Below are 23,445 nucleotides of genomic sequence, written 5' to 3'. Positions count from 1 at the left end.
TCACAAAAGCAGGAATATTAAAGACAGGTTTGATATTTGATTAACGCTTTGATCATCTCTCAAAAACATGTTGCTACACATTTGGTGAGAGCAATTATTACATAACATGAGCACCAGCCAAATTGCCAGTCATTCGTCAGTCATGCCCATTAAAAGTCCTAAAAGTTATTTGATTTTTATTGCACATAGACTTTTAGATGCTACTTGTGTGGCCACCCATTGCCAAGTCCACAGTGCCCATGTCAGTATGTTGACAGTGAGTAATTAAAAGATGTAAGCAAAGTCCAAATCATTCTGCCGGTGCCAAGTGGAGCTTCAAACCTGCACCTCTCATTCCTGACTAAAGCACGACTGTAGGGATCTCTATCAGTCCATGAAATCGAATCAGAGCTGAGAGGTCGTAGGTGTTGCTTTTGACTCACACACACCACATTAGCCTGCGAGCATGTTAAATGATAAGTACTCAGGCCAGTGCAGATGTTGAATGATAAATCTCAAATGAAGACGATGAATCATGTTTTATCATATTTTATCTGCTTTTGCCAAGTATTCAATTAGTCATTTTGTTTATCAAAATAAGACTAATCCCATAAAAGATACCTTAAACAACATCTGAATCAGACCAGGTTCAAAGTGTCCCAGGTGGGAGGGTGCATAAAAGCTAAATCCCAGATTTATCAAGCAAATGGTAATTTTTAAGTCAGATTTTCTTCACTGAATTTATTTAATCCCCTCTCATTTAAGGAGGATCCTGTGGTACTACTCAAGATAACTCCACATGACAACCCACTTAGCACGTGCATGTTATCATGCAGGCGATTGTTATCATGGAGTTTTGTTCTATTCTAAGTTCCTGCTCTTCACTTTCAACTTGCTGGTTCTGTCACTCATGCCACGCAAGGCTCTGACCACACTGTCTCACAGCGCAGCGCCAGTGTCCCAATCGTATGGAAATTCTACATACAGTAAGACAAGTGTCTTCCACTATGGCAAGGCCAAAATGTACACAATAATTACATGGCTGGCTTAGCAAGAGAAGAGGAGCAGGCGGATTGGATAAATTGCTATGTGTGATATGTGTGATGAGTGGCGGGGAAGTAGGCCAGCTGAGAGGATGGTAAACCCATCTGGGATCCTCTCTGGTGGTTATCACTATGAGCAATCCCCATACTCCAGAAGAAGATCCAGAAAGATTTGTGCTCCAAAGACTTCTTAATACGTCACCAGTGCTGCCCTGCTTATCACCTGCCTGGGGCAATATGCTCCTTTCCTTTCGCAGCACATATGTCAGAAATAAAATAACACTGGAAATCTATTCAATACAGAAACTAAAGGGTAATGTGTCCGCCCAATATGCACTCAATGCTTCAACAGATTAGAGTGCGAAACCAACCAAGTCAACATATTAGAAGGCTTATGGGTAGATTGGCTGCCTGCACTTTGAGAGTACAAGTCAGAAAGTTAAAACTCTTTGGGCATTTGAGCTCATGAAAAGCAAATATTTTGGTACTTCTAATTCAGTCGTTATTGAGTCCCCGTGACCCTCAGGGTACCTGCTGTCACGCACAGTGTCCAGATGGCCATGGTCACAAAGCACAGCCGTACTGATACACAGGTACTAATACAACTGAACAGCTGGGTGTTAGAAATACTGAGGGTGAAAGGGCACTAAGTCAGGGCTTTGTCTGCTTGAGGATCCACGGAGCAGAGGTAAGGTGAAACTCTGCCCAATATGGCAGGCTAGCTGACCCTCTAATTACGCATTATGCATCCATCCAGTTGTGTCATTTCACAAACATTATAACTGTACATCCTGGTATCCAACAATATGGCCACTGCTTTTGAGTGTGTGTTCATAATGTCCAATGTTTGTGTGGCTTACCTGCAGAGTTACAAGATGTTGGGAATCCAATGGCAGCGAGGGCATAAGGGGGAGGAAAGAAAGAAAATCAATTAGTAGTTCAATACATGTTAAGTTGAAAATAAATCAGTTCAGACCTCGGTGGGTTACTCAGTTGGGCAGTGTCTTCCGTCATGAATCAATTATATCAATTTGCCTATCTGTATACCCTAATCCAGTAGTACATGACCCCTGAGCCCACATGCTGAAATACCAAATGCCACCTCATTATTCCAAGGATCTGTGATCAAATCCAAACATTATGGATCACTGACAACATTTCAGTATAAATGATAAGTGATAAAATAAAGAATCCATGGCCAGACTTGATATTTTGGCCAAATACGGAAAGCTACTTCTTAAGCGTATGCTGTCAACACACATCAATTTGCTTGTCATTGTTTATTGTCATTTATTTGTCAATATGATCCCAAGTCTGACACCTTTCAGAATAAATTCAAAACCAACCGCCAGGTTTTGTTTCATTAGTACAATGATCAGTATATTCACTTGACAGTACGCTATGTTGATGCTTGCTCATGACACCACTTGATCAATCTGTCTAAGGTAACTCAATAAAGGAGTTGAATAATGTATCACAAAATATGAAATGAATAATTCATGAAGTCATCACAAAGAAACACAAATTGTCAGGATATGACTCATCCAGTATGGTTGACATTTTCACATTTTTGGAAGATGTCAAAAATAAGTCACAGAGATGTCACATCAAAGCTTAGTGATAGATTGAACCTTTTCATTGCAGTGTACTCTTGTTATGATAAAGGTCTAGTTCACACGTACACAGGTATTATTTTAAATCATGGGTTTTTTTCTATGCATTGTGGTTGTGGTCAACAGAGATGTTCCTTATTGAGTTTAGGTAATCTTTGGTTGTGCTGTTCGATCTCCAGTTCGCAAAATCTGCTGACAAGCTAGATGCTTAACTGAGTTAGTTGAATCTTCATCTAACCTATCTATCCATGCCCCCTCCCCTCTGTTTCAGTCTGACCTGATAGAAATAGGCCTGGCATACAAAGAAATCTCAGAGAAATGCCACTGAACAGACAGTATGTCAAAACACTTTCTTTGTCACTGCCCTGCAATAACAGCAATTTTCTGTCCTTCCAGAGTCATTCAGGTCTGGCAGACTAAATATTAAACCCAGCACAGGCGCACATGTAGAAAGGAAACTATGCTTCTCTACTGCACAAATTTGCAGAATGTGACTGTTAATGGGTAACACATAAAACCTTTTTTTAACATTATATAACATTCTGAACATTTCAAATCAGCTCCATGAAGGTCTTCAAATAAGGGATCCAAAACATGCTGCTTGGAGTGGGCGTTATTTTCTCCAGATGGACACAAGAGGACAAATTATCCAGGATGTTCAAGTAAGGCTCTGTAGAAACAACCAACCGTGTTGAGGAAAAATGAATGTGTGTAGCGCTTCCTCTCGGTTACACTGTGTATGTCCAATAACTCATAGGCATCCAGAACCACTCCATGTTTGGCTTTGCAGTAGCTATCCCTGTCCTTGAGTCAGTGCAGGCTGAGGTGTTGCATTGCTCAGAAAGGGTCATATGCAACCACAACAATTTTCAGTGACTGATCAGCATACCAGTTCATTCACACGGTGCATCATATAATAGCTTTCTACCAGAAGCCACGTACATGCATCTTCAGACACTGTGACCAACAAAACGCACGTATCACAAAAATAAAGCCATCAAACTGTCGAAACAAAACTAAAACTAATACACTAGCAGGGGGGTGGTGTTGAATGTAGCGCTAGTACACTTTCCAGGGCTGCACCTGACAATTAATATACCAACTTCTTTCTCAATTAATCATTTGTCTATAAAATGTTAGAAAAGAGTAACAAATCCCCTTTGTAATTTCTTGTTTTATCTGACTGAGAAGGTGAAGTTAGGAAATATTTGGCAATTTTGCACAAAGCAAATTACTTAAGTGATGAACTGATTATCAGAATGGTTGCAGATGGATTTTCTGATAATCGACTCATCAATAAGTCACCTAATCATTTCAGTTGAACTTCTTAAAGCGAAGTGAAACATGCAAATCAAGTTAACTGAAAATCCTATGTAGTTGGTGTGAATGTGTCCATCCAATGACCATGTATTTCCCTGCCTTTCATACAGTGGATGCTCCATCTCCATCTCTGTGACATTAAACAGAACTAAATGGATACAGAAAGGTAATGAATGGATGAATGCTCACGGTTGACTGAGAGGTTAAAATTTCTGTCTCACATGTGATAGCACAAAGTGCACCGCTGCAAACCAACCTGTGTCGATGTTGTAGAGAACAAATACTGTGTTGAATTATCCCATCTATACAAATATATCAGACAATAGCTCTGGCTCAGACAACCTCAGGTCGACCTGCCCTCTGGGCACTTCATCTGATGAGATCTGATCCCTTCTTTTCTCAGAAATAAGGATGTCTAGTCCTGGACCAGCTGCAAACAAAAGGGTCTGAGCCAGAAGTCAGCGCGATATGGGGTCAATTATCTGCACAGAGGCTACAGAGATACTGAGAGGATAAAGAAAAAGGGAAAAAATGGTGGTGATAATCCTAGAAAATTGTACAGATTGATTTAGCCAGACATGTAGTGTTAAGAGGCTTCCTAGACATCAGGCCAAACACCACAACCTCAATTCCTGACCCTCTGTCACAACATGACACTGCTTCAATGCCTTCACCATCCCTAACTAACCAAAACCCCTGCTACACCCATCTCCTCGGGCTATTGCTCTCAACAGACACCCATCCAGGTCAGGGGCAGAGACCTGTGGGTGGGGAAATTCACACATCCAGAAAACACCACATGCACACCACAAACACACTCACGCAGAGCTACTCCAGCCACCTACTAGTCTTACATAACACATGCCACTGCCTACCCATCCACCAGCAGACCTGCACTACACTCCAGCCACTGACAGAGATGCATCACCAGAGCTTGTACGCAGCAAAAGTAACAGTTCACTTCCCAATCTCTCTGCCTAGAAGACTCATTTCAGACATGAGGACAGGTCCTCTGGGCTGCTAATGCTAAATGACCTATGTCTGTCCTGACAGTGTACACTAAGATTTCAGTCAGATGGACTTTTCCCAAACGTGACATCTGACAATCCGAGGGGGTGAGTGTGGCCAAAGGATTTGTTTTCAAAGTGGACCACTAATCATGCCCAGGCTCTCCCTCACCAGCCCACTAAAGGTAGGGTTCGATTTACTAAAAGCCCTATTGGCATGAAGAGACCACAGGAAGATTTGTTTTATTGTTTAAACAGACAAAATGTGGCTTTGAATTAACTCAGGCATGGATTATCCGCCAATTTTTTTTAGGCCAAAGCCAGATTTCATGCCAGATTCTGACACAACAAAAGATACCCCCTTTTTGAGCCGAAGTCTCTTGAAGCCAAATATGTGAAAAGCCACAATTCAGTAGTGTGAATACCTTCACAGAGACCCTACAAAAACATTAGTAATGCGAATTATTGCTCACTTTAAACATATTTTTGTGCCAGTACGTGCAACTGGACTAACAGCACAGACTGGCTTGCAAGTCAATAGAACAGTGCTGCTAAGAAACCAATTTTCTGAAGAAATAAATGTTGTGTAAATGTCTTGCAAAATGGATACAAATGGCTCTCTATGCTTTAATGCAGCAGCAGGGTGCATCTCTAGACACCAGTTGGTCCAATTTCACAACAGAATGGGCCCAAGAGCACAGTGGGGCCTGAGATGTACTGTGTGGCAACACAAGTGTCATAATTCTCCTTTTTAACTGTAAGGTGTTTTATTCGAGGCCAGCAGTTCGTTCCAGTGCGCAAACACAAAATCGAGGGAGAACTCATCTTCTGAGAACAGCGTCAGGCTGCTGAACAGTGCACTTTTCAAGCCAGACTCCTCAATGAGGAAAATCTCATCATCCGAACCGGAGCTGTTGAGACGTTGCACCGACACAGCCCTGAGCAAGACACTAAACACCTTATATCAAATGGGCACAGCAGAGTGTCGATTCGTACAGAGGACTATTCAAGTCACTCAGTTTTTAGCACTGTCACATATCAGAAACACTGCTATTTGAAAAAAGGGACCAAATGGTTCTCGGTGAACACTGTAACGTTCTGGCAACCTTTTTCTTCCAAATCTCCATAGTAACATCACTCTTAACTGGCAGGCTAATATGAGTCTTGTGAATTTCTTCTTCAGATTTTATTCACTTTTGCCTTCTGATGCTTGGTGTTGGCCTCTTGTGTCCTGGCATTTTGTGGCATACTATAATTTTGGCTGAACCCAGAGATAAATGTGGCGCCTTTTTGCTAGAAGCTCTACTTTTGTAACATGGGGCAGGCGCTCCTTAGTGATTTATGCATATGCATACAAAATACTGCAGCACTGAAGTAATTAAGCTCCCTATACACCAAGAGATATCAACCATTTTGCTTCTAGAAAAGTTATATGAAGAAGGCTTAGCACGCAGTGATAAACTTAGGACCCTAAAACCACATGGGTATGATGCTTTGACGTTAAGATTTTTGCTTACCACAAGTTATTATTTGCTTCAAAGTGGGAAATAAATGTTTTCAGACTTAAAATTGCTGTTGCTATTGCAGTTTAACAGTTATGGGCAGCATCTAGTCTATGCACTGTTTACAGTAGGATCTATTCAAAGCTGTTAAAGCGATGGCTGAATAAGCACACAAATTCAGACATGAAAAGAGTGAAAAACAAGCCACAGAGCGCTACAGGAAGTAAATCTTTATAGTTTGGACACAATGTCCCGCGCTAACAGAGGCCATGCTGAAAACCCCTCAGATATGTTGGGTCTTGAATGGGAACTGTGACTGTGTTCCTAGAGGGTCTGTACATGCAGTTCACATACCCCACCAGCCCCTGGGTCACGGCCAGTGGGATTCAGCAGTGGAACAACTTTAAGTTATTCCAGTCGGAGAAAGCAGGAAACAGGGGTATAAACAGTAAATGGGGGTCACATTACACTTCCTCTGTAATGATTCCCACAGAATAAAACATCTCTTCACAACAAACCCTCCTCAAGAGTTTAGTTATGATTAACAAAACAAGTGACCAAAATATCACAGCAGATCCAGACTTAAGCTGAGTAACAGATGCTTCAGCAAAGATTCAAACTTTGTTTTTTTTTTAACTTTATTAAAACCAACTGTCCACTGCAGATTTATCTCCTAACTGTTACAACTAGGACATGTATTTTCCCATAATCAGCTAAAAAATAAACTGGAAAACAAGCACCTGGCATGTTGCCTGAGTGAGCCCTTTGAAGAGAGCGAACACAAGGCCAGAGGATGTGTCGAAACGCCATCAAAACAATGACATCTACAAAAGGAATGTAGGACATGTGTGATAACACTCAGCTGGCACATGTTAAACAAGCTATACTGACAAGAGGGCTAACCTCAGGAAAGTAGTGTTGGCAATGCTTAACTATTCTCAGTTCAGTGAAAATAAACTGAGAAGAAGTAATATAATATATGCAGTAAGGACTTTCTATTTACAGCCAAGTGTAGGAGCAAATGTCAAACTGCTACATACACATCCAGCCTTATCTACTACAAATACAGCATGTGATTCTACCCTTGGGGTGGCTGACACAAGAGTTAAGTATGACACTAACTGATCTTATCCTCACAAAAACTTGGCTTGAAGTTGTTTTTAAAAAGACTCGACTTTTAGGGGGAGTTTGTTACTCAGGCTGAAGTGATAGTACTATGACCAGATAAGGAACAACACCGCCCTTCACAACAGAACAGTAACTTTCACGAAAAACTCCACCAGCCTCACGTGGACACAAGTAAACTCACGCCATTGTCCTTGAAGCTTGACTGACGCAGAAAAACTGTGACATGTCCCTGAGCTATTAAGGGAATTACATTGAATTTCCACAGCCCTGTAACCTTTAAATAGCCTGCATGTTCTTGTGGTTCTCCAAGAGAAAGACTGACTTCTAACACTAAAGCTATAACTACCATGCTGAACACTGTCACACTCTGCAGCACTGCGGCCTCACATACTGTAGGCCACACTTCCCTTCGCCGGCATTTTCCTATTCAGTGAAGAAAATGTGCTCCCCGAGGGCCAGAAAAGTCCCTGTATGATGTTTCTCTTCAAAGAGAAAAGGCAACTGCAGCTTATTTTTTATTAAGAACAAGATAACTAAAACAGGACCAGTGCTTGCTTTTCTAACTGGTGTTTTATAAAAAATTCTCCTGCGGTCCAGGTTGATTCGTTGCCACTATTCTCCATTCATCCCCAATTAAATAAGATCTGAATCCTCCCACAGTCAACTTTCCAGAGACAAAATGGTCTCAGATAACCATTTCTATTATAAGGACACTTCATTCTTCACCATGATCCGCTATCCATCCCCAACCTGGATGAGGCCAGAATCTTCCCACAGTTAGTCACGGGACTGCTGGCAGGCTGAGGGGACTTGGAGGCATATGCGCGTTTCCATCTGTTGCTCACTCACTGCTTTCCAAACCCCTTCCTCTGTCAGCAGCCATCTGTTTCCAGCCCTACCCCACTGGCAGGAAACATGAGCACTTCCACCATAGGATATGGATGATGCACAATTTGAAAAAAAAAAAAAGAAGAGACTATGGTAAACTTAATTGATAACTGTCTCAGCCTTGAAATAAAATAGAAAATGTTAAAAAAAAAAAATCGGAAATAATTAATCTGTGAAATTATGAATTACGAATATCAATTGTTTGTGAAGCTGGTACAGTCAATCGACATAAAATTAATCTGCAGCTATTATGACAATCGAATAATCATCTTAGTGATTTTTTTTAAGCAAAATGCCAAACATTTGCTGAACTGATGCAAAACATGGTGCTTTTTTGTCATACATGGTATCAAATTGAATATTTTTGGGGTTTTGGATTGTTGCTGAGGCAAAACAAGACATCTGAAGACACCACATTGGGAAATTAAATCACAATTTTACTGATATTTTATAGTCAAAACAATTAACCTGGAAAATCATTTTAACTTGATATTGAAAATAAGCATTAGTGGCAGCCCTAACCGTTTGGTCTAAATGTCTTGCCGACACTTATTATCACTAGAGACAGAGAAAAGCTGTACAACCACACAACTAAGATGTTAGAAAGAAGAAATCTTTGGTATTTTTAATAGTTTCTTTCTGCCAATCAAGTAATTGTTTCCAATCAACTTGTAATAAAAAGACTACATGTACACTATGATCATTTATGAGCATATACTGTATAGCATTGCAGTATGCTGTCTCATTACCACCCTGTGTCACATATATTGTAGTAAACTGTAATTTGAAATTTAATTGGAAAAGTCACATCCCTACAATTTCACAATATCCCTGCAGCAGAGTAAGCGTCACCATATATCTTCAGAAACCATTTTTCTCCTCTTTCATCTAAATCTAATGAAGCTTCTTAATGCCACTCAGATTCATGCATAGTTGGGATAAACACATATCTCTTATTCTATATTGAAAACCCAGTGATTCAAAAATGAACTCAGCACAGAAATTCAATGGCTCTTCCCTTCAATAAAACATTAGATCAGAACTACTCCACACTACCCATTAACAATGTCAGAATACGACAGAGAAAAAAAACCCAACCCTCTGCTTTCTGCTCATAAGAGATTAGTATGAGTATACTCTAAAAAAAAATGGACCAGCTCACCCCCGCCCCTCCTCATTCAGAACACAAGAAAAAAATTAGCTGTCCATCAATGGGAGAGAGGGATCCTTTGTTCAATGGCACAATGGAGGACATTCTGCTGTGGAGGATAGCGTCACATTCAATAAGCCAATGCTATGGTGCTGCAGCAGAGAGAGGACAGCAGGGTTGATGCAGAAATGACACTCTGACCCTGCAGACCTCCCAGACCCTCAGACCGAGGCTCTGTTTACAGCTCACCAATTCAGCTCATCTCTCCTGACCCGCGGTCATGAGTCGGGTGCTGTGTTAAAAAGCATTTCAATGGGGATGTAATGAGCGTTCTGAAGCCGCAGATGAGAGAAACTGCTTGGGCTAATCACAAAAACAGGGAGTCTTTTGAGAGTGAGGCATATGCATGTTATCTGGTGTGCATCTGTCAGAGGGAAAGTCTGTTACTACTACACTCCTGAGAATAAACCTGTGACGTAAACCTGATGTGAAGTGTTTTTTCAACACTGCTCTCAAGGATTAAACATGGCTGAAACCTGATACTTACCATGCACAACACAGAGGTGGTTCAGTTGCTGCAGTGTGCTACAGAGGATCTCACAGTGTCTTCAAGTGAATGGGAAATCAAAAGAAGCTTATACGCTATCATTCCCTGTTTGGGCAACTGACACGGGAGCTTCATGCCCATTCCAGGTGTTCAGATTAATTTGTGTTACGTCACATCAACAGGCTCAACTCAAGACTTGACAGTGGTGTTGTAGACCTCTAAGACATGAGATACAGCTAAGGAGCTCTCTCCACCTCAACAAAGATGAAAATGAAGTGGAAATGTACATTTTCTAGCTAATCTGTGTGTTTCTCTTGCTTTTCAAAATATTCACCGGCAGCAAAATAAACTACATATGCTGTTTACAGTGGAGTCCCTGCTTCAGTTCGAGCAGTGTACAACAAACGCATGTTTCTCACTTTTTTTATAAAATAAAAAACTATCAAAATTACATTTTAACGGTTGATTTAAAAGAAAAATGTGACATTTTGTGACATGTGCTGATGTATTTTCTCTCCAAGAGTTAGATGAGAAGATGTCTGTGCATGGAGATAGTGTCAGAAGGCTTTATTCTGTCTTAGCTTGGCATAAAGACTGGAAGAAGGAGGAATCAGCTTGCCTGGCTTTATCTTAAGTTGAAAAATATTCATTCCAACACCTCTTAATCTCACACACATCTCAGATAACAGTTATGTAAACGGACATTTTGTGGTTTTACAGGGAGTTGCATGTTGGAACTATTTCCTGGTTTTGTTGTTACAGCAAATTCTCATTTTTACCCTTCTGTTTATGTGTAAATTAAACAGACAATGTAAAACATGATGATGATCATGATGATGATGGTGATCAGTAAGCTTTATATTAGAAGTCAGATTTTTTAACTAGCTAGTTGTTTCCCCCTGCTTCCAGCCTTTATGCGACATTATAGATAAGAGCCCCAGTAATGGGAAAATAATTAGTATCTAGTATCTACATATTTCTACAAATATCATAATCTGAGCTGTGACTCAGTACATAGAAAAATGAAAAAAAAGAGGGGAAAAAACAGGCCACGGTTGGGCCTATTCCATGCTTCACAGATGTATTTATGTGAGGCTTTATTTGGGCACAAGATCTACAACTAGTAAATACTTACTGAGCTACTCTATAAACACCAGCATTCCACATTAACAGCAATTTACATTGACATACCGTGTAAGAGACACAGCTGGTGGTATTGACAGACATTTCTAACTCTATAACAGTTTCTAATCCATATTCACAGATACGGTTTTGAAATATAATGAGCACATTGTGAGGACTTCACTTGCCAAAAGTAGCAGCGGCATTCTCCTGACACAGATGGCCCACAGTGACAACTGTAAGCCCAGTTCATCAAATCAAATTCAAACCCCACACCCACCCACACACACACACACACCTCAAACTCAACACACTTACAGCTGACTGGAAAACCTCTGTAAACCCAACCCGCATTTCTTTTTTAGTGAATGATTATTAATCAGGACTATTTTTACCATCACGATTCTTGAATTAAACTACAGAAGCTGTATTATACATAACATCTGCTATAGCACGACAGCATGTGGTCAATGAAAACAGTGTTAATTAAGATATTTCAGTGTTTTACATCTCAGTGGCCATGAGGAAATTAATCCCGCTTCAGCAGTAATGGAAAGATGCATTATCATAATTCTTTGCTTGTGATTAGCAGATGAGCACTCTGCTCCTACTCTCCTTGGCAATTGACAACAAGAGAGATGCAGTGTGTACCAGGGAACTGCTTAGGTGCCACACAATGCCAGCAGAGTGCTGTGAGGCTACAGTCTGTGTGCTTTTTGTATCTCTCTGCGTCGTCCCTATTGCTATTTGAGCACACAATGTCCCATTGTGCGGGCTTATTAGTCCTTTCTTGAAATCCCAAGAACCCCTCTTGAGTAGCAGTGGATTTAGGTGACTGCCCTTGCTCTAACATTGGACTGTCAGTTGGAGACATGAATGTCAGTGTGAGCTTTTGCAGCTTTATGAAATACAGTTATTACTCAAGATATGAGATAACATCACAACAATGTAACAGCATAACACTCAGCTCAAGGAAATCCCCACCTGAAATCATCACCTGCTGCTGAGAAAGTGCAATGCCACCTTGAGGCTAAAAAATGCAGGAAGGAGTCAAACCTTCACATCATCCTAGCCCTGTCCATCACTGATCTGTGCAGTTCTTACCCATGCCACACAGTCTACAGGTGCTTTTGAACTTCATATACCTGCATTCGTCCACATGTCTTTCAACTACCCACAAAATGTCCTTAGAAAACCTAAGGACATTATACAAGTTTGATAAAAATATCAATTAGAGTAGAAATCTGAATTCCCATTGCAAATAGAACCAACGAAAACTACTCCCAGGGCAGAATCGTGTTAATGGGACACTCCTCCACTTTGAAATGAATGGCTAAAAATATAACTCAAATCATGTTATAGATATCATCTCTGCAGCTGCCTCCATATCTGAGTGATCTGGATTTTATTCTTCTTACGAACTCTCACTTATCCCTCCGATCAAATCCCTCAACAAAACTCCAGTTGGAAATTTCAGGCTATAAACAGCACTAGCTACTCATTCAGTTCTGAGTTGGTTTCAAATAATATTCATTCCCGTCCCTCTGAATAAATGGACCCATCTGATATTTCAAACAATTATTCAAGCAGGAAGGGCACAGTATCCAGTGTCTTGCCAGATGACTGTTGGATATTCATTAGCTTTGATATCTGAACTGATATATTAGGAAACTGTTCAGAGTAAGATTTATACTCAAAGTAAAGATATATGTTAACTATGTCATCTGTAATTACTTATTATAATGCCTACACATGAAATGCCAGAAACTATTTTATCCAGCCATGCTGTGCAAAATTCCTCTCACACTTCTACTGCTATTTATTTCCTGTTTCTCCCTGTGACTACATGTGACTCAAATGCATACTGGATGGAGTTTATCCTGCCATCAGTTGATCACTGCTGTGCTGCAGTCCTCAGTTGGCTTTGTGTTTCTTGGCTGACAGCTCAACATTCATCTGCAACAAACTTCACACTTCTGCTGTATCATCAATGTTAGATGGCCACTGGCAAGAGTACTGGACAGTGTAATTGTAGTGATGATTAACACTGTAATATCAAGAGAGAGGTTTGGCTGTAAATGCAGAAGATGGAGCTGCCACTAATTATACATGTATGTTTCCATGCCGACCAACAAAATTTGGGTTTTTATCAGACTGCATATAATTACACTCTTACTTTTATTTAATGGCTCACAATTTTTCCATGTATGTAAGTCAAAATACATGTTTATCCATTTTTAGCAGGATCCATCCATTAGCATAAACCACTCAGTTGGTCAGTGTGTTCGACAAGTTTCAAAAAACTACAAATTATGCTTCATCGAGGGACAAATTTACAAAGAGCATCTATGGCAAAGATATGATCTAAGACCAAGTTTCAAGACTAAAGATGCTGAAAGCTGGATTAGGCCAAATCATTGTCCAGGAAACTGCAATTTTCAGTTTAGCCTGATTGATTAAAAAAAAAAAAGACTAGTCTACCAGTTTCCAAGTCCCAAGTTTACTGAGTCTGTTGCTTTTAGGTAATTTCATTACTTGCAAATTTGCCAGAGAATTTGCACCACTTGAATAAAACTGGGCCTTACATTACATTATCATGTGGCCCAGAATCTAGTTTAAAGACCTTTCAGTTAACATTATGCTCACATTGTGTATTTTCCTAGATAAAGTCATGTGGCATCAAATGACCACAAATTAATTGATGTACAGAAAATCTACACTCAAAGAAATATTCAGCCAAATATATTTAGATTTATGTAATCATATATAAGATTTCTGTTCAAATATAAATACAGTTTTAACATAAACTAATAAAGTTAATGTGATGCATATTAGTCTATTAAACATAAATGAAAAAAGTAAGAGTGAGATTTATGTAATAATACTAATAAACCCAGTGTGTTTAAAATTCTACCTAGACATGTTAATTCAAGCCTCCTGGATTAGTAGTGAAATATCTTCAAGACTTTAACAGTCAATCCATTTGCCATCTTTTCTATATTTTGGAACCGCCATTTTTCTTACACATTTCGTGGCCTGGTCATTCTCACAGCATATTTAATTATTTAGAGGAAGCATCAGTTGTCTTGCATTCACAAACATTTTTTTAAAAAAAGACAACAGTGAAAAACAAGCCACTACTTGTTCTTGTTATTTGTAATTGTGAAACGAATTGGCTCAAAGAGACCAAACAGAACCCTGAATATCAATCACTGCATAAGGAACAACCAGAGGCAAAAAGAAAACCCATCACAAAAACCAGCATGGTTTGTCATCATCATATAAAGGGTCTTATTGCTCTAAAAAACAAAAACAACGGTGAGACCTTAGTAACGATGGGAATTCATTTTGTAAGGGCTGTAATTTCTATTCACTCTTTCCTCAGCATTTTCAGCTAAATGCATGAGCTACTGGTTCCTTAGCAACAGACTCTGCAATGATGCAAGATTGAAGAGGAACAGATCTGCAGTTCCACAGTGCAGGTGAAGACAAGTTAGCCGGTGTCTCCTGTTGCAGCTCTTCAAAGCCTCTTGAAGTTACAGCTATGAAATAAACTGCCCCAAAAAAAAAAAAAACAACAACAGAATGTACATCAAAGTTAATGTAATGTTTTTGTGACAAGGATTTCAAAATCTGTTACACCTTTTGACTGTAGTGTATGCTTGGAAATAGCAATTCAGAACCACTCTCCATGCACCTAAAAACAAATTCCACCATAAAGATGTTACCAATGTGCTAAACTGATTCATAAATAACAGCTACAGGGAGTATGCTTTGAATTTCTGAGCCTGTTCTGTTGTTTGCCAGTGAATCTTTGCTTTGAGGTTAAATCTTTGCCAGTTTAACATTTGATAAGCCTGCAGGTGTGGACATAACGCCACAACATCATTTTGTTTTTATTCCCAAGAAAACCTGGCCAAACACAGACAGTGTGACATCCTCCTCAGAGATTTCTAGTCTCAAACATCAACAATAAGCATCAGGTTTAGCATGCAGTAGTCTGGAATCGGAGGAAGCATATATTTCTAATCTTCTACTTATGTTAAACAATCAAACAAAAAAAAGATGTAGCAGATGTCATAGACAGACCAGTTTCTTCAGCAAGAGAAGCAGTAAACAATGGCAGTAAATAATGCAGCCCATACGTCGTGTTATGAGCACAGTAAAAGGTCCAGTGGCCTTCAGTAATGACAGCTCAAGACACTGTTGACTAGTCAGCTGTATATTTTTAAGTGTTAACACACCATCTTAAATTTAAAGCATCACGTTTGCGCTCCTTTTTCTCAGGGTTGTTAAAGGGCCTGCTGGGAAAAGCAGAAATCCTCTAACAGAAGACGACACACAAGCTTGAGGGAGAATGAATCCACAATAAAAGTAAAGTTCAACACCACAAAATTACTCATAGAATGTTCTCCAAATTTGTGAGACTCTACAGTGAAAGAGCACTGACAGTGGAGTTTTCCTTGGGGTCAAGTGTTTGCTAATCTTTTGGGAGGAAGAAACAAAATGTTTGTCTGAAAACTGATTTGTCAATGAAGCGAGCAATAACCTTTGCTGTTTCTAAAAGGTACATCTAAGAGATAACTCACAAAAAGGCTCCAGTGTTGTCCTATCAAGACGCAGAATAAAGACATGCCTTTACTGAGTAAATTATGCAACCAACCTGAGGCATCAGGAAAAAAAATTCATTCTGTCTTCAAAAGACTGAACTCAGACACAAAACAGGCCCACATATGGATTTTACATGAGGTAACTTTCATTTTCATTCTGATCTGTCTTAACCTATCACGCTGTAGAACACTGATCCTATCCTACCTAAAGATAAAGTACCAAATCTATTATTGCCAGACGTAGCACAATAAACTCTAAAGCAATATCCAATGTTACCTGCACACACTGCTCACTTTCTACTATATGGAGTAAATATTGTCAAGATCCTCTCTGAAAATCCTTAGGTCCGTTGATAATTTTTAAATATCGGCGTCACTGATCTATATTTCAGCAAGCATTGTGTCACATGTTGATATCTTCCTTAAAGTTGCATTAGGCTACTTTTTTGGTCAAACTCAACAACATTTCCCATGAATCTTTGCCACTGGCATGTTGTCAAAGCTTCATGGGAACTGTAGCTGGTGAATGTCGAACAAATAACCATTGCTAAATCTCTGTTAAAATCGCAAATTGCTCTAATTGTACTCTGCATTACAGTCGAATACTAACCAACAACAGTGCTTACATTAACTATCACTCCGACTGTCACAGTCTCAAAATTGCTGCCAAAAACTAAGCGGTTAAGCTGGTCTCAGCGATTTTTCCATTTTCTTTCTCAAATTCTAGAAACATAATAAAAACAAAATCATGTGTATTTTATTAATTGCTGATTTCAAGAGGACCTGCAACTTGATTTGTTATATCTGACCATAAGAAATGCATCTAAATGGAGATATTGCCTTCATAGGTGGTATGGGAACAAATGATGGAAATGTGTACATTCAGACAGTCGCTATAATACTACTCAAGACATGCGACAGCTGATTTTGATGGACAGTACTCTGACTGCTATGTCACACAGCCACTGATTGGATACATGGGTGGGTGAGCAGCAGAGCGAAACGCATAAGAAACCGCTACCATAATTTAAGACACTCACATCTGTCAGTGCATCATCCGCACTTGAATTTGACAGGCTGCTGTAGCTCTCCACATTCTAGTGTGGTCTGGTTTGTAGTCCCTGTCATCCTTCCTTGGACAGGTAATAACATTTGGACCTGACTTCCAGTGTGAGACTGAATGTGCCTGCTGACTGGCTTTATAACAAACCCAATGATGGCTATCATTCCATCTCTAGTGGTACATCATTATTTCTTCTCTCCTGCTCCCTGTGTAACAACTCTGTGTGTGTGCATACGTGTGTGTGTGAGCATGTGCCTCTGCCTTGTTCAGGGCAATCATTACTTTCATGTTACAAGTGATATCACATTTGGCAGCCTCACTGACATGGGTTCAAAATAAAGTAAAAAATAAATAAATAACCTCAGACACTCACTGGAGGTCATACTGTAGTGAATGAGATGGAAAACAATGCCCCCCTGTAGCAGATGCCACAAAGCAACAGAACTAGTTTTGGGGACCCAATTACAATTGCACAGGAGGCTGCCTCTTGTGCCTGCAATTGAACGATTCGTTGTTAATACTGCAGTGCATGGGGGCAATTCAGTCCTTGAACAGGACTATGAGATCGGCTACGCCCCCAACCTCAAAGTGTGATTGTTGACACTGTGCTATGAGCCCATGACAATGTTACCAAGCGTACATAAAAGGAAAGGAAAAGAGACCCCCCTCACATAACACCCCCCTATCCCCCAGTCCTCAATGAATGAAAGGCACCACACGACAGTGAAAACCCAGTATGCTTCCCCCTACTCACCTTCAATGGAGATTACATGCTCTCGGATCTGGTTCTGCAGGGCCAGGTCATCAATGCGTTCGATCAGGTCGTAGATTGCGTAAATGTTCGGGTGCACAGACTCGAACCGATGGATCTCTGCCCTGATGGCCGCTGAGTTGGACAAAACAAACTGCGAGCCCGCTGGGCCGGGTTGGGCAGCCTGGCCCGAAACAGTCCCCGAACCGAACTGGCCAGCCCCTGAGCTTGCAGACGATCCGGATCCGAACTGGGACGGGATGGACTGGGGAACTGGGACGGGAACGGGCGCCGGGACCGTGCCTGGAGTGGGCATGGCTGGCTGAGATTGCTGCGAGATACCGGACACTGGGACGCTCGACTGGAAATTCATCTTGGGTTTTTTGGAGCGACTAACTCTTTAACAGCGGCAACACAAATATGCAGACTAGAATTTGGGATTCAGGCGATGCGAACAAAAGAAGTCCGCGCGAACTGATGGTCTGGAAAACGATCGGCGCAGAAGCATCAATAGTTGGTCGCCAATTGCAACAAAACGCGGCTCTTGTTCATATTATTAAAACTTGACTGTGATTCATTTTCCGTTATTGGCCAGATCTGTCCAGGGCCCTTTTTTTCTGTGGCTTACAAACCCGCAATGCCTACCACTTGGACACTCCTTTAAGGGCTACACCGATGTTTTGGTCAAACCCGTTTTCCTTAGTTGCTCTGTTTGAAGGAGACAATGGGCTAGGCTTCAGCGAGGCGCCCGGGTCCACTGCCTTGAATGCGTTGTTTCTGCGCTGAAATGAAATAGCGTTTAGTCCTCTTTTGGTCCAAGTGGTCCCTGCCCAGCGCCCTCCTCCGCATGCTGAAACGTCACCCATCACGTAATTGTACTTGAGATGGGGGAGGGTGTGATTGGATTTGGTGGAGGGGGAGAAAATCGCAACGTGCACATCATTATAATAACCTACCTGACAGTTATGCAACCACACACACACAAAAAATGCGCGATTCAAAAGTAAATGCTGCAGTAACATTAAGAATGCCATTTATTGTTTTGTTGTTATTGTCTCGTCTGAGCCAACCACCCCCTCCCCCCCCAAAGCGATTGTATCCCACACATTCACAGGCACGCGCACGCGGACGCGCAGTAACTTGTAACGCCAAAAATACTGCATGTTCATTTACACTTTTATGTCTTAGAGCAGATTATAGGTTGATGTGTGAGTCTGTCAGATTCAAAACCACAACTGGCATAAAAAAAATAGTAGGCCCACACTATTTATCTTTTCCAAGAGGTTCTGTTGTCCTATATTTTGGACTTTTGGACACATTTGAATTAGGCAATTAGAGGGGGAAGAAAAGCCATCATATATAAAATTCTACTTCTGGCAAACCTCAAAAGGCAGTGATATAAAGTACACCTCCACTTTTGTTAGTGTTTATGTTTTGAACAAATAGGCTGTAGGGTTTGGACATTAGGCCAACTTTCTCCACAACATGCACAAGCTACATTATCAAATAAAACCACATGTCTTATAGGTCTTACATTAAGGAATCTCATAAGAAGTGGTGTGTTATGGATCACAGTGTATCTTTCCTCAATGAAAAGGAAGAGACAGAGCCACCTGCTGGTTTGAATGCGCTGTACAACAACAGCTGTTACAGGCCATATGACTGTCACAGTCAGTCAAGGTTCTACTGCTGTTGCAGCAGTGTGGTGCTGCAGATAATGACTGATCTAACACTGCCAGAAAGAAAAGGCATTAATGGAATTTGCACGTCATACTTTCAGGTCAGGTATTTTTGATACAGGAAACTGAAGGGAAAAAATGCCACAACAAAAAAAGTTGTTTTTTGTAAAAGAAAAAAGTTGTTCAAATGTAATGGAGGAAAGCATTCCAGCCCTTCAGCCTCCAGGCAACAAACAGTTGTTTTCTCACACATTAATAACATGGAGTGCAATAATAATTATTTTTGATTATCCTTTTCAGCACTACTGTTGGAAATGAAGCTTCAGTCAAGAGATTAATATTGGTTTTTACCACAGTTATTTTCAAGGGACACGAAGGTAGATCACTCAGAAAATACCCCTTCACAGAAATTATAAAAGCCTTTTTTTTTTTTTTTAAATCTCTTTGGTTTATAATACAATTGAAATATATGCCATGGTGTTATTATTATTTGAATGCTTGCAGATGCTTTCTTTCGTGAGTTTATCTAATTATGTTTATTTAATTCATTATATGACCAAACCTAACCTGTTGTGACAGCTGAGATGATGCATCTCTGAACAGCTGCATTATGACAGATAACTTTCTGTTTTTTTGCACAGCAGCATTGTGTCTGAGCAAATATAAATTCAGCGGCCAGAAGAACCTGCTGTTAAGATATTAAGATAATTATTCATGGTCGTTACTTCATGATGGATGATGCTGTTCCAAGTAAACAACTTGCTTCGTGGCTGTGTCTTCATATTGTTGCTTCCTAATGAGAGAGACCTAACCAAATTTGACAAATCCCTATGACGTAATAAGCAATGCTTTTGTATAGCTATTATATTCTGAAAACTCACTGTCTACAACACATTGTCATAATCTGAAGCCATGAACGTGTACACTTTTATTTACGTAACAATGAACCAGCTCTGCAACATACTGCACATCACATTCTCTGGGAGTGTTACCTTCAGCCTTCTGCCACCATCTGTTGACCAATTCTGGAACTCCTCCTTACACACACATTACTGTGCTCATGGTGTTGCACTCCATTTTAGTGTGAACAACATTTTTAGCAGTGGCGATTGTTAACTCTGGCTATAAAGATTTTGTCACTCTCCATTTCATCGCGATGTTCCATTTGTGAGTTATTTGTATAACAATAATTACCTGTCTTGCTTGTGGGTGAGGTCTTTTAATAAATATAAAGCTGCAGGGCACTGCAAGTTAAACTTGGTGGATCTGAAAATACCTCATTCTTCAGATAGATTATTGACTCTCTACCCTATGCATTAACTTCCCATTTCTGATTATATGCGGCAGTGCTTCATGCTCTCTGCAATTACATGAATTATGCAGTTAATTCTCTGGCTCATTTAGTATGTATTGACACATGATAATGTTGGCACCACTATTATGGGCCATCTTTTCATCCAAGGATTTTGTATCATAAGGGATATGACACACACAAGAATCGCCTGCATGGCTTTCCTTTTTGGCAAATGGCTAAACTAACATTTTGTAGTAACAGCAGCTATTCTATACAACGTAAGATGTCAAACTCAGTGTCGTGTGGTGATGTATATCAGCTACATTTCTCACAGTGTTGTGTATCAGAATATGTGGGATAGTCATAAATGTTATGTCCTGAAAGAGAATTTACTTTTATTTTGGTGAATGGTTCTCCTTTATTCTCCTATTGTTCTCCGAGGTAAAATAATGAGTTTTGTCTGTTTCCCAGCACAATGGTCTCAGCAAGTTGTGTGTTTTTTTCTCACTGCTGAGTAATCCAGCCTCTTGCTCCAAATGATTAGCAAGAACCTCTGAGAGCTGCCCCAGGGCACTGGAAGTTGTTATGAATACTGGAATAGTTGAGTTTCATCTGCACCCAGTGAGAAACTTGTCTGAATTACTGATTGTCGTTTTAACTTACAGAGATGAGGCTCAAGTACACATCTTCTGGCTGAATTTCTCCCATCTTAATAAGTACAAAGGCCTCGTGATCAAACCACATCAAATGGCAGATATATATTGCAGCTGACCACACACTTTACTGAAGACAAGATGGAGCCACTCTTAAATCATTGCATATATATCCACCGTCTACAGATGACTCCATAAAAACATCTTCTGGCAATGTACCATACATACTGAATGAAATGAAGTTATATTATTATTGATTATACTGATGCAGTGTCTGTCAAGTTGGAGTGGGACCTTTGATGATGTCATCGGTAATGTACATGTAATCTAATTCATCTGCGTAAATTTAACTCAGCAGGGGGGGCTGCCTGTTCGCTTAGTGGTTAGGGCGCTTATCACAAGGCACTGATGTCCAGAGAAGAGAGTCCCCAGTTCGGTTCTTGGCTGGCCAGACCACTTCACGCATGTCATTCCCCACATTTCCTGTTTTTCTGTCTTCATTGTCCTTATCAAATAAAGGCATAAAAATACCCCAAAAAATCATAACTAAAAAAAGAACTTAATTATACTTATTTTTTTAAGTAATTAAATTCAGTTTAATTTAATTGAGGAAATTAAATTTGATTTAGCTGAAAAAAATGTTTTAAAAAATTTCACTCAATTTAATTTGGGTAAGTGTAATTTTATTCATTTGAAAAATTTTCATTTTATTTGATTTTACTCAATGTGAGAAAATGTAATTGAACTGAATAAACTGAATAAATTAAATCACATTAAGTTAATTGGCTACATTTAACCCAATTTAGTTTTTGGCATTACAAACACAACTGGGGGATACCTGGTTAGGGCGTATACTACAAGGCATAAATGCCCTGAGCACTGACTCCCTGGCTCAACTCATGGCTGGACCATTTCCTGCATTTCAACCTCCTACTCTATTTCCCCACATTATCAACATGACAGAATCAATTCATATAAATGAAATAGATAAAATATTAGAGACACCTCTCAGTATAACCCAGCTGAGCAGGACCACCAATCGCTGCCTCCAAAATGACCTTCAAAACAAATCAACATCCTCTTAAACAGATTAGAATCCCCATGAAGGGAAGATTTAAGCCTATTGTATTATACCGCATTGGCTTTATCTAGGTGTACCTAATAAACTGGCAAGTGAATGTATGTGTCATAGCAAACTTTTTGAATTAGTGAGATAACAAGCATGTTTTGAATTATTGTACTGCACTAGTGCAATAATTACATTAATAAATCTTTCAAACATGAATTTATGAAAGAAAAAAAAGGAACTTCAAGCTTAAAGATGAAAATACTTTTGTTTCTCAGGACAAAATCTGACACATTGGCACACACAAGAAGCAGCATCATTTCATGAGCAAACTGTTCTAATAGCAGAGGGAAGAGATGATTCTCAGCTATGTTTAGGCACTCTTGGGTGTCATCCAGATTCACCAGTTTAGACTACCATCTAAGGGTGTAACCAGTGCAGTACAGTGAGCCACTGGCCTTTCTGAACACAGGCCTCTAAGAGATTTCAGATAGCTGTGCCTGGAACAGCCCAGTGACCTTTCTGGTTGTTTGGTGGAGCTCCTCTCTCCTTTTCTATTGCTAAGGTTCAAATTGTCAAACCACTTCAAACCGACTGAAAAAAAAATCCTGTCAAACAAGGTCATCCTTTTACCATACACCTTAATGGAGTTTATTTTTGGCCAGAAAAACTATTAATTTCATAACTTTTCAAAACACTGCAAATTGCATTAGTGTGCCTCGAATCATTTTTCACTTCCAAGAAATGCAGTGATCTCTTTAATGAAGACTTCATATACTGTAGAAGAGGTCAGTGTAGGTAGTGTAGTTTAGATTTTTTGATGCAAGAATTTTGACTGAATTGATTGATGATGGTGTGAGAGGTAATAAGAAGAGAGAAAAAGGAAAAAAGAAACATCCATTCCTCTCCTTTTGATGTCTTTGGGTGAAATAAATTGTGGTGATACAGTGACCTCTAGAGGGAATTTGACTGTTAAACATTACATTGATTAAAGGGTCAGTTCGCCTAAATGGCAATAAATAAACAAAGC

The 23,445-nt window shown here is 39.9% G+C and overlaps 1 protein-coding gene across 1 annotated transcript in view; it reads right to left on the bottom strand.

Annotated features, from left to right (window-relative positions):
- agap3 (ArfGAP with GTPase domain, ankyrin repeat and PH domain 3) overlaps positions 1-18,509 on the bottom strand; it is a 112,138-nt gene extending 93,629 nt beyond the window's left edge. The window contains exon 1 of the mRNA XM_041054506.1: positions 17,727-18,509. Coding sequence (XP_040910440.1) covers positions 17,727-18,096 — 370 coding nt within the window. The 5' untranslated portion in view covers positions 18,097-18,509. The remainder of the gene's footprint in view (positions 1-17,726) is intronic.
- Between the last annotated feature and the right edge of the window lie 4,936 nt (positions 18,510-23,445).

The sequence above is a fragment of the Toxotes jaculatrix genome, chromosome 14 (genome assembly GCF_017976425.1).
Source record: "Toxotes jaculatrix isolate fToxJac2 chromosome 14, fToxJac2.pri, whole genome shotgun sequence".
Classification (NCBI taxonomy): domain Eukaryota; kingdom Metazoa; phylum Chordata; class Actinopteri; family Toxotidae; genus Toxotes; species Toxotes jaculatrix.
This window is presented reverse-complemented; position numbering and strand designations above follow the sequence as displayed.